The following is a 12,620-nucleotide window of genomic DNA, read 5'->3' on the forward strand; positions in this document are numbered from 1 at the left end:
AAGCTCTAAACCTGAGGTACCACTGTATTGAACATACAAAAGGGAATATTCAGTAGCAGTTGGTGGGGCAGAACTGCTTACCTTAACTTCAGCTGGTGCAGAATTCAGTAGCCTGGTTGCACACAGGGGCAAGACGGTTTGAGCATATTACACCGATCCTGGCCCAACGGCACTGGCTGCCAATTAGTTTCTGGGACCAATTCAAAGTGCTGTTTTTTTTATCTATAAAAGCCCTAAATGGCTCATGACAGCAATACCTCAAGGATTGCCTTTCTCCATATGAACCTACCCAGACCCTGAGACCATCCTCTGAGGCCTTAAATTCAGTTCAAAAATTTTAATTTTTAAAAACGTCCTCATAAAAATTCATTAGCATTTTGGTGCAAATTTCTCCTAATACAGTATACATGTTTGCATGCAATTTTGCTCAATATACACATTTTTGCAAAGCAGTTTCCCAGCTATATAATGCATTTTGGTACATTATTTTCACTAACAGAATGCATTTTTATGCACACTTTACCCCAGTGTATGTATTTTTCTACACATTACTTGCTTGGAGAACTGCATTGCACAAAAGTTGGAGAAGTGCAAATTTCAAAGGATGGCTATGCTTTGGTTCTTGCATGGTTTTGGAGAGTACAGATTAGGTAGCTTCACTGTTAAATGTGAATTGAATAGAATGCCTCTCCATTCCCTCAACATTTAGGATTTCTTCCATGGGTTCAGAACCTCTAATTCAGTTTCCATTACCATGGAGGGGGCCCCCCATGCAGATATCTATTCTCATATAGGATCCCTTCAGACAGATGCTGTCCTCATGTTTCTCACCAATAACTCAGATGGTATGGTCAGTATGCACATCTGTGCACACATTTCTTACTTGGGGGCATTGAATGCCAGGGCTCTTACAGTTTTATATTGTGTATTTCTTGTTGTTGCAAGCTGCCTTGATTGTTTTAATTCATGGAGCCACATCTCTGTATGCACATTTGAGTCTGGCATATCAGAGGCGTACTGTGGTTATATTCTTTTTTATTTTTTTGTTCTCCCCACTCTGCCAATTTAAATCAATTTAAATCCTTTCGGATAAAAATCCAAACCTGTAAACAAAAATCCATCGTGTTTCACAGCGAATAACCAGAGAGATCAAGGGACAACAGAGGCTAAGAGTTCTGCTTCAGTGCGCCAGAATGCCAAAGCATGAAAGGGTAAAACAATTAATTATAAGATTGATGCAACTTTAAACATCTTGCTTAGATAAAATCTGATTTGCTGCTTATCCTTCTGGGCTAATGTATGACTGTATTTAGCTGTTACGTTTGAAGCACTGCAGCCCTATTTATATAATTACAATTTGAAAGGTGAATGGTCTTGTTAATTACTAAGGATGATATTCTCAAAAGCATACAAGTGAATAGAATGCCATAGTATTGGTATGCAACAGTGAACTGATGGCTGATTTTTACATTACAGCTAACACATGGGAGTCGTGTATAGCACTGTATAGCAGAGATGCCATGCAGCAGCTGTTGTGTGCAAGAGATGCTCACTGTTGGATCCCCCTGACAACACAGGCAGGAATACAGATGTGCAATACATCTATTCCACATCTAGTGCAGGAGCGGGGAACCTCTGGCCGACAGGCCAATCTTGCACCACCAGAGGGTCCACATTGGACCACCTGTCAATCTTCTGAAGACCAGCCCATCACTTGATGGGTGTGTGTGTCAGGTTTCAACCCTGCTGGGTGCTGCAGAGAACAAGACTGAACCCTCTGCTCATCTGCCGATGAGCAGATCCTATTGGGTGCTGTTTTGCCAGCATGGAACAGATCCTTGCAGAGCGCGCAGCTGAGCTCTCTGCTTATAGTTTCTTGCTGGGAACAAACTGCTCAATCAGACCTCTCCTCCTACCCCCAGGGGTCAACTTTGATAGGTGGGCAGGACCAGGTGTCAGTCACCTGGTGTCATTATTACATTAGATGGGTATCTGGTGAGGGTCTCTTCATTCTCATCTACAGTTACTGTGGTGTGGTTGAATATACAGGCAGTTTTACGGTAGTATGACCTGTGCAGATGCACTGAGTAGTACCCTGGAGGGGCTGCCCAAATGGAGTGTGAGAGGTGGGGAGGGTGGCCTGAATGTTAGCGTCACACAAGGTGCCGGTGAAGCCCAAAGTCTGCCGCTGGTTGAATAACCACATTGAAACATTTCCCATGGCTTCCATGTTGCAGCTCAACCTCAGGAGTGAGCCATGAGGGTCAATTAAGATATCATCAACCAAGTCTAAGGATGCTGATTTGGCCTTCTCTGAGGTGCTTCTCTGCAAGATATGGTAAAGCGTGTTACACAAGTAAACACTTGGAGGGTATGATAAAGAGAGCATTCCAAGAGAGACTTGGGATGCTATGAAGATGCTGCAAAAGTGGGCATGTGATTATTGCACGCCTTAAGCTAATGCTGAATACCCAAGAGTGTACAACTGGACTGCTGAATCCTAACTGGGTGTACTGAAAAGATGCTGGATGAGACCCAGACCAATAGTACCTGCAAAAAGCAGCGGGGGGAAGGTGTGTTATTAAAAGCAGCTTTCCCTTTGAACATCTCTTTGTTCAAAGTGCATCTGAAAGCCTAATGACCCACTGGTTCCTAAGGAGTGAGCTTTAATGCAAGGATTTTGATGTTAATCCATGGATCAGATGTGTGTGTGTGGATAATCGCATTGTTGGACAGTCCTTTCTGCCTGTTGGCCGTTAGCCAACGACCCCCTCCTCCGCCTGACTGAAATGTGCCCCGTGGGAGCGTTGGGACATCAGAACCACGAGTTATAGACACGTCCCAGGGCGAAGCAGGTTTGGAGGGAGGGGGGTGCCTGAGAAACCATCGACGGGGTTGGCGAGGAGCCGTTCAGACTGGGCTGCAAACAGCAGCTCTGTAGCCTGACCATAGGAAAGGCGTGCGGGCGTGCAGCCCCTTTTATTTCCTCCCTCGCAGCTGATTCCCCTCTCTCCCGCCACCAGACTGTGAAAAGGCTCGGAATTCAGCCTGAGGAAAACCTCAAGTCCCCAAATTTCTAGTTTCCCGCGCGCTTTAAAGGGCGATACGAGCCCCACGGCAGGCAGGCAGAGCTGGGACGGGGGTTTCCTGGGACACCGCAGCTCCTCGAAAGGCTTCTCTCGGCTGCGCCCAATCCTCCTCGGAGAGGATTTCCCCTCCGGTCCCATGCGCTCGTTTGGGGGAGCCCTCCGGCTGCTCCCTCTCCCGCCGCGCAGGAGCGATGCCTCTCTCTGGCTCTCCCTCCGCGCCGGCTGAGGGAGGGAGGGGCGCGTGTGACCAGTCTCTGCTGGGAGACCAAACCCAGCGAGGCAGAGTCGCGCGGAGGCGCCCAGGCAGCGCTGCCGGCTGCGAGGAGGAGCGCCAGGCAGCAGCAGGAGGCGCGGCGGCGGCGGCGAGCTCTCGCTCTCTCTCTCTCTCCTTTCCCGGCTCCTGCTAGTCTCTCGTCTTCCTCCGGGGAAGAGCATCGGCCGGGGCAGCTGGCTTCCGGCAGAGGAAGGTGGGGGGAGGAGGGCGAGCGGGGCGGCTGCGGCTGCTGCTGCGCCTTGAGCGAGGCGAGCCCCGTTGCCCCAGTGCGAGGCACCGGCTGCCTGGCCAAAGGGAAGCGAGCGAGCGAGCGCGCACGCCGCTCCCGCCTCCCCCGGCGGCCAAGCAGCCAAACTATTTCGCATCCAGCATCTGCCCGGGCGTTGCTTCGCCCTCTCCCTCGAGAGACCACCTCGGCGTGGCTTCGGAGGCGCTTCCCTCCAGCCCCTCGCCCGCCCTTACCCTCTGGCTTTGTTTTTAATTGGACAGCCGACGAGCCTCCTCTTTTTTTTCCCTAAAAAAAGAAAAAGACTCCAGCCTAATCTCAAGCAATCGCCTTAAGGCAATTGCGAGGAGGAGGGGGGGGGGTCGACTGGACCCGGCCTCCTTCGAGAGCCACCCTCGTCCCCGCTCCATCCCGTCCTCGCGCAGGAAGAGCGAGAGGGCTTGTTTTGTCTCCGAAATCCTTTTAAGACTCTGCCCCCTGGATTTCTCCACTGGATCGCTCGGCGGGAAGTCGCGGCTCGGAGGAGTTTGCGAGGAAGGGAGGAGGGTCTGCGAGGAGGACGCGTGTGTGGCGAGGACACTCCCAGAGAAAGGGCTCTTGTTTTGTTTTGTTTGGGGAAAGGATCGCCGTCGGCTCTGAAGCCGGCCGCCCCTCCTCCCTTAGAGATCGGCTCAGGCTTAGCAAAGAAAGGGAGAGTTACTCGGTGGGGATCGCACACACGCACGCTAAAGCACTCCCCCCTCTCCCCCCCCCCCCGCGCGCTTTTGGGCGACTTTGGTACTTAGTGGTCGGCTCTGATTTCGGTTTCGCTTGTTCACACTCCCGCCCGCGGGGAAACGCACTCACGCCCTTTTACGCCCTTCTTTCCTCGCTATTATGCCGTTGGACTAAGATCGCCTTTTGGCTTCGCAGGCTGGAAAAACAAAAAGGCGGCGGCGACAGTCGGGACTGGGATACGTCGGCGCCTCTCCTGCCCGGCTCAATGAAATCGGATCGGAATAAAAAGTGACTTTCCTCCACCCCGGATTTAAAGGGAAGGAAGGGGGAGGGAGGCGCGCGAATCTTTCCTCCTGAGCGCTGCTGCTGCTGCTGCTGCTTTTCTCGTTCCCCGAAGCGGCGCACCGAGAATCCAGCGGGAGGCGGACCGGCGAGCGCGCAGCCCGCGAGGCGCTATGGCGAAGCTGGGGGGAGCCCAGGTGGCGGCGGCGGCGGGAGTGCTGCTACTTTTGCAGTGCTTGGCGGACCGGCTGCAGCTCATCGGCGCCCTGAAGTCGAAGCAGAGTCACGGTAAGGAAGGGTTAGGAGAGGAGGCTGGCCTGGACGGGCTGGGGGCGCGTGCGTGTGCGCGCGCGCTGGTGGGCAGAGTTAAGCAAAGTGGCAAAGTTCACCGTCGCGCTTGGAAGTTTTGCACAGACGACCACCGCCTTGCGCTTTACAGCACTGGGGGGCTGGCTCTTCCTCATCCAGGCGAAGTGATAAATCTAGATTTGCCAGGACTCAGTAGGGTTAAATATCTTTGGCGTGAGAGGATCCCGCCTTACTGAGGAGAGGACCCATTTCTCTGAGCCCTGAAATTTAGTTTTATGCTAGGAGGAGGCTTTGGAGCATGTGCAGAGTTTCTTTTTCTTGCCTTTCTTGCAACCAGTTTCCACTTGTAGGGCCAAAATCAACCCCCCCCCCCAATGGCTTCTGGAACAAATGATACTCCAGGCATGATTGAGAGTCTGACTAATTGACATCCATTACCATCAGTTGGCAGATCATCAGATTCTTAATCTCAGGGTTGTTGGTTTGAATCCCACATTGGATTAGCTGACCCTCGTGGTCCCTTTCAACTTGATGATTCTATGCTTCTATCATAGCCCTTCCCAGCCATCTAGGCTGGCATGGTGTGTTTGGATTCAGCTGGATCATTTCACCTCACTTGCCACTGTTTGCACGGCTTCCCTTGCTTGCTCCTCCTCCTGGCACATACTTGCCTGAGTGATGGAATTTAGTATTGTCCCCCAAGGGTGCACTGTGGAGGGCAGACGTTGTGGGTTTGTGTGTCAAGAATCCTTCCCTTAAATGAGGGGTGCGGGATGGTAAGGTCTTCAGGGCGCCTTCTCTGTGTGTTTTTAATGATGTGTCAGATTAATCTGGTTCCTCCAAACTGTTTGCCATGCCCGCTAAAAGTGTCTGGGCTGGTGCAACTTCTGCCGCCGTTCTGGAATGAGGAGAGAAATAGACACCTGTTGAATTGCTGTCTGCTTGAGGAGTTCTTAGGCACATAGCTCAGGGTCAGCTGCTGGCAGACTTTGCAGTGAGGTGAAGAAAAATCTCAACAGACTCCAAAGAGGAGTACAGAATCTTCTTCCTTGTGGATTGAGTGGATTCCACCTGTTTCCGTGGGAGCAGGTAACCTGTCCTGGCTGCAGAACTTTGCTTCCTGGTCCAGCACCAAGTGCCTTGGCATCTTCACCTGTAAACCAGCCTGCCTATCCAGAATGGGCAATCCGATCTCTCCTTCTGCATGGGCTTGCTGAATTCTGTGTGCCTCTAATCTATTCATGAAAGTAGAAGTTCAGCTGATGAAGTTTTGCCCACCTTGTGTGCTTGGGACAGCCACAGTCATTCAATCTTCTCCTTGCCATACAGCTACTACAGGCACCTGGAAACCTTGCCAGAAAAAAATATATATCCTTGCATCAAGAATGTAGAATGTGAAGTGTTAACATTTGTGCACTTACAAAGCAGCTTTACCATTTCATTGGGACTCTCCCATCTCCATATGTAATAAATACAGAGGCCCCAGTAGGCTTCCTTTGCCTTGTTTTATCTGTGCATTGGATGGTGGGGGAGAGTGGATTCCAGAGCCTCTGTTTCTCCCTCCTCTATTAAGCCCCATCCTTTTATTTAAGTGCTAATCTGTTCTTTTCTGCCCTTCCTTATGTGAGAAGATGGTTCGTGCTCAAAGCAGCAGCTAGCATCTATTCCTTCCGTTCTGTTTCCTGTTCTTACAAGGGTGCAAACAAAAAAATTATTGGCTGGTGTGAATATGTAATGATGATGGCGTTGCTTTTCCTTAAGGAGTGAACCCAGGTTTCACATTCTTCTCAGATATAGCAATATTGTTTCCTGTCCTTTCATTTCCTGCTGTTAAGCTGGTAGGGAAATTGGGGGGGGGGGTGTCTGCAAGAGGGCTAGATCAAAGGCTTTGTGCTATTAAGGTTTGTTCACGCAGTTAGGGGAGGTGGTGTGCATTCTATGGGATAATGCCCCCCAAGTATTTTCCACAAATCCAGTGCGTGTTTACTGAGCAGCAAATCTCACTGAGTTCAGTGGGACTTACTCTGAAGTGTTTGTAGGTTTGTAGCATTAGTCTGTCACAGGGGGGGAAGCAGCAAAGGGCATTGTGGCATATTGAAAGATAATAATTTATGGTGGCATAAGTTTTTGTGGAGTTGCACTCACTGTTAGGTGTGTTTGGCAGGTTGCACCTATGAGTGTGTGCACACACGCACCAGTATGCAGAGAGCAAAAGCACCGTAGAAGCAAAAGGGCATGAAATCCAAAAAGTCCAGAAGGCCTGTGGCATATCAGAATAGTGACTATTCATAGCAAGCTTGGGTTTTGGTCAAGACCTGAATGAGAATAGAATCAAATTTTCCAATAAGGTCTTCTCCCACAATATTGCACTGGCATCTCCAACTGGAAGGATTTTCTTTGGGGGGGGGGGGATGAAGAATGGTGAGTTTTCTCAACATTGCTTCTTCGGATTTCAAATCTGGGTCCATTTATCTTTAGAGACTGATCTGTTCATCCTGTGTAGACACCAGAAGGCTGTCGCTGTTGATGAGTGATGTTGTGTGGAATATTGGAGGGTGTCCAAGCGAATGAGCTCCTGATGGTATGGCGGATGTTGTTGCTGCTATAATTATGTGGCCTTTTTATGTGACATCTGTTAACATTGACAGCTAGGTGCTCAGGTTGTTTTACCTTAAGAATCATTATGCAGAATTGTTACACTGTGCTCATCCTAACCTACACAGAGTGCATACTGAACCTTAAAATCGGGCCAAACTGTGAGAGTGCACATATCCTACTCATTTACCTAAGGCTAATCTGAAATAACCACCATATCTCGATTGTACACAATTATTACCGCTGTTTAAGAGTTGCACAGCACAGCAGCCATAAGTGGGGCTGAGGGGAATCAATCTTGATTGTGAGTACAAAGCAGTGATTAAAGCGTATTAGGGCTTACATAATTTTAAAGTGCTTCTGAATATCTGCTTTCCATCAGATTGTCTTAAAGAAGAATCCCTCTTTGCTTCTTCAGAGTGTTTGCCTTCTGCAAGCTAATATTTGCCTGAAGACAGCTTGCTAAGGGGCCAGAGGATGGTCTGTGGGCACATGATGATGCTGTCACATTGTTAAAGCCAAGCTGGTCTCAGCCAGGGCAGTATCTGAATGGGGGTTGCCAGGGAGCCTCATGAACTTACACACACACACACACACACACACAGAGAGAGAGAGAGAGAGAGAGAGAGAGTAATAAATGAGTGAGAGGATCTGAGCAATGGAATAAGATGCCTGGTCACTGGTGACAATTTAGAATTTCATCTGCGATCTGGACTGAGACAGCCTGGCCCCTGTTCTTCATGTGCTGGTAGCCTCCACGTCAGATTACTGCCATGTGCTCTATGTGGGGATGCCCCTGAAGTTGACAGGGAGCTGAAGCCTGTGCAAAATGCAGCGGCTGGGGTTCTCACTGGGGCAGAATACCGCCATCATGTAGCGATGCTGCTGAAAAACTCGCACTGGCTGCCAATTAGCTACCTGGGTATGTTCAAGGTGCTAGTGCTGGTGTACATAGCTTTATACAGCTTGGGACCACGTACCTAAAAGATCATCTCACCCCATATATATTCAGTGAGTCCTGTAGATGCCATCTCTCCAGGAAGTCTGTTTAACATCATGTTGGAATGGGAGTTTTAGTGTAGCAGGACCTAACCATAGGTGTCCCTCCTGTTGAAGACCTTCCTCTTCCAACGAGTCTTTGAAATTGAGATTTGCATCTCACTCTTCATTTGTATTGGCTTATAAATCGTATTTATGTTTGACTATGCTTTATTGGAAGCGTTTCATAAATGGAAATTTAAAAACACATGAATACCTATGAAGGATGGTTGCCATTGATATTTCCAGTATGGAGGTTACGGAGGCTGGAGGTTCGTGAGCTGGGCAAGGCCACCTGCTAAATCTATTTCCTGGGATTTAAAGCCATCTCTCCTCTGACCAGTGTCTTGCCACCTGTGACATCGTCTATGTGTCTTTCACTGTAATCTCTTTCCCTTCTAACGCCACACTGAGTTCACATCAGAACACCTCTCTCTGTTGGAGAGCAGTTTGAAGAGCAGCTGCTAGTCAGAGTAGATACCACTTGGCTAGATGGACAGATAGTCTGACAAGTATGGCATCTGCCTTTAAAATCAGAGTCTTTGGCTGGAAGGCCACAGAGAATGCAGCCAAATCAATTATAAGGAATCAACACATGTGTCTCCCTGTGTCGGATTCCTTCATCACAGTCTTTCCTGCTACTGGCCTTTTAACAAATTAACATCAGACTAAGCTCTGTGAACTAACGATACATAAGATATAACCAGGCGAGAACTCCCATTTGCTAGGTGAGTAGATGTTATGGAATAATTGACACCTGTAAAAAGCAGACTAATGAGCCTGAAAAACCTTGGTGGCCCTGTGCCAGATTTGGCAGCCCAAAGATACTGTAGAAGGTCTGGGGGAGGGAGAAGGAGGTTGACAGGTAAACTTGGGAATTGTTAAATGACAAGTCAATATACTGAGTGCTAATATACTAGGTGAGGCTAAGGAGAAAATATAGAAGTCCCATACTTGCTGTTTTTATGAAGATATGATAATATGATGAACTGAAGTGGTGGTGATCGTTAAGTGATGAGCTTTTGCACTTAATGGGGCATCTGTGGCGGCATCTATGACGGTACAGATGTTATTGGACTCCAGCTCCCATCAGCCCCAAACAGCATGGCTAATGGTCAGGGATGATGGGAACTGGAGTCCCAACAACATATGGAGAATCACAGGTTTCCCATCCCAGCTTTAGCACTTGATAACCTAATAAAGCTTTTCCTATGATGGCTGATCAATGATAATAACCAATCAATCAGTTTAAGAGAACACAGTTATTCTGCATCAGATATGGTCATTTAGCTCTTATAATTGTAAATGTAATAAGTTTAATAATATCTACCACCATAGCAGCACAGACTGACTTACTAATACCACTGATATTTATTCATTTAAGCGCTATTGATTTCTTCATACTGTGGGCCTTAATAGGTTAAGTAAAAAATATTTAAGCAGCAAAGGTTTAGACTGCTTCTTGATTGCCTATCAAGATGGAGCCCCTATTCCCACAGAAATCAATGTCAAATCTTGCATTTTCTCCAGCGGCGCAGGATTGTCTCTCTAGACCCCTGTAGCTCTGAGACTCTAAATGTTGTGCCAGGCAGCATATCACTGCACAACGTAACATTGTGATTCAATAACACCTGAACAGCAGGGTGATATGCCAGGAGCAAGGCTTTACAAATAGTGGGTTCTGCCTTCCACAGAAGCACATGGGTTTTTCCACCCAGAAAAATTGTAATCTTAAGGGTGGCATGCATATTTATACCTGCATGTTCACCAAGGAATGAATGGGGGAAAGCCACAGTGGTAAGGTACATGCTTTACATGCAAGTGGTCCCAGGTTCAGTTGCTAATACAGGATGCAGAGCCGGGAAGAAAGATCTGTCTGTGGCTTTAGATCAGCTGTAACCAATGTGATATATTTCAGATGTTGCTGGGCTACAGTTCTGATCTTTGACCCTGTTGCCTGGGATTGATGGGAGTTGGTCCCACAACAACTGGAGAGCACCACGTTGCTTTTGAGAAAATCTGGCAGGGGTAGCCAACACTGTGCCCTTCAGGTCCCATCAACCCTAGCCAGCATGTCCAGCATCATCAGGGATGATGGGAATTGTAGTCCAACATACTCCTGTAGTAGGCAGTACTAGGTCAGACAGGCCAATGACTTGACTTGGCATAAGGCACGTTCATATGTTCAATATTCAGTTCCCCATTAATTTACTTTTAGTTTGAAATGTATACATTGGCCACAATCCAGCCTAGCATTAGGAGTGCTTAAGCCCATTAAAATGAATGGATTTGAGTGTACCTAACTCCGGGGGGGGGCATTATAAACACACACTTATCTCTCAAATCTATATCCTGTTTTTGGACCCTTCCCCCATGCCATTTTGGATATTATTCGCGATGCTTTCATGTGGCTGTAGAGTTGTGAAGAAGGCGTCAACAGCCTGCAGCATTCAAATTTGGTTTGGAAAACAGAAGCTTTGTAATTGTGCCAGGAACAAATGAAAGAAATTGGGGGTGGGGTCATGATGGTAGAACGCAACCTGACTGGATGCTGTCAGGCTCTCTGGTAAAATCCTGGAAATTGCAGGGCCAGAACTCTGGCTTCGGTTGGTTGAGATTAACACTCCCCAAACCTTGGGGTATGTTGCTCTGATGTCACAAAATTTTATGTCAGAGTCTATGAAGGTTTTGTGACACCAGATCAACATCATGACCCTGCCATTTCCTTAATTTGTTTGTGGCTGTATTTCCACGTAACACTAAAGTGAGGTTGAACGCTATGTGGGCAACGCACAACGAACCCAAGCGATGAGTCAGGATGGTGTGCTGCTTCTTCGGTGGAGATTAGGAATGTTAATTTTAAGTGTTGTATGATCCAGAAGTCCTGGCTTGCAATGAATTCCGGTTAGTTAAAGAAGTCAGCTTCATAACCCCTGGTTGTCCAGGATTCTTTGTTCATGTGAAACAAGTCATCATTCTTTGAAACAGGAAGGGAAGTGTGTGAGCCCAACACTTTGGCCAGGGTTGCTATAGCTTGTCCATGTAGCACGAAACTATGGATTTGTGTTACATGATCATTGCTGCTAGTGATTTTGAATAGAATCATAGAATTGTAGAGTGGGAAGGGACCCCAAGAATTATCTAGTCCAACCCCCTGCAATGCAGGAATCTCGACACACGGTCCCCCTTTCAATTTGAAACCATACTGAACCCTGCTCAGCTTTGCAAATATGCTAGCAGTGAGGGACAATGGTTAAGCACCCTCTTTCACCTCTGCTCTCTGCTTTAAATCCCACTCCTCTCAAACCATTTTTTTAACACCCCCCCCCCCAAATTATCGGGGCATTTTTATATGCATTAGTGTATATCATATACTGTAGTTTGTTTCTTATACAACTGTGCCATGGTTTTCTGTAGTTTTTCTTCTTCAGAGAGACAAAAAAATTTTGTCCTTCAGCCTTAGCTGTTATTAGCCTTTCTGTGTTGTGTTTGTAATACACAATGAATCTTCCTTGTAGATCAAGCTGTGAACTGTTAGCATTGCTAACCAGGATCTGATTGCGAAATCTCTGTGAATAAATTCATCTGGCTAACATTTACCCACTAGAGGGCAGAACTGCTGCCTTTGCTGCGGTTTCAGGAGGCATAAGTAGTCTCAAAGCCACTTTGCGATCCCCTCTGCGCACTTGAACATTATTAGCCTGCTTTGCCAAGCTAATCAGTTCATAAGATTTTCCATGTTAAGGTTTATCATGGATGCTTTTGCCATGACAGCTGCAGGAACTGAGAGGCAGAGTTGGGCCATCAAAAGGTTTTGCTTTACCTGCTTTGCACCAGCGAGACTAAACACTGAGCAAGTTAAACTGGATGAAGTGAATGTTTGTTTGGAAGCGAAGCCAGCAATTAAGACTCCCAGTTGTTCTGAGGACTTAGGGAAAATGCTGAAGTTTTTGCAGAAAGAGAGCTTTTAAGAATTCTCTAGCTTCCATGTGTGTGCAGGGCCTTAACAAACCACACATGTGCCAGGGTGTGAACCATATATCGTGACCCCACCACCACCACCAGACTGAGGTTTTTATCTATTAAAGCT

General features: G+C 47.5%; 1 protein-coding gene across 2 annotated transcripts in view; it reads left to right on the forward strand.

Annotated features, from left to right (window-relative positions):
- Positions 1-2,293: 2,293 nt before the first annotated feature.
- Positions 2,294-12,620, forward strand: part of PLXDC2 (plexin domain containing 2) — a 226,760-nt gene continuing 216,433 nt past the window's right edge. The window contains exons 1-2 of one of the 2 annotated variants that reach the window (XM_083406568.1): positions 2,294-3,556; positions 4,502-4,876. In XM_083406568.1, the coding sequence (XP_083262694.1) occupies positions 4,762-4,876 (115 nt within the window). In that variant the 5' untranslated portion in view covers positions 2,294-3,556; positions 4,502-4,761. Of the gene's footprint in view, positions 4,877-12,620 lie in introns of both variants that reach the window. The other variant, XR_014503673.1, reaches the window with a different exon arrangement.

The sequence above is a fragment of the Podarcis tiliguerta genome, assembly GCF_965153285.1.
Source record: "Podarcis tiliguerta genome assembly, chromosome: 12".
NCBI classification, from domain to species: domain Eukaryota; kingdom Metazoa; phylum Chordata; class Lepidosauria; order Squamata; family Lacertidae; genus Podarcis; species Podarcis tiliguerta.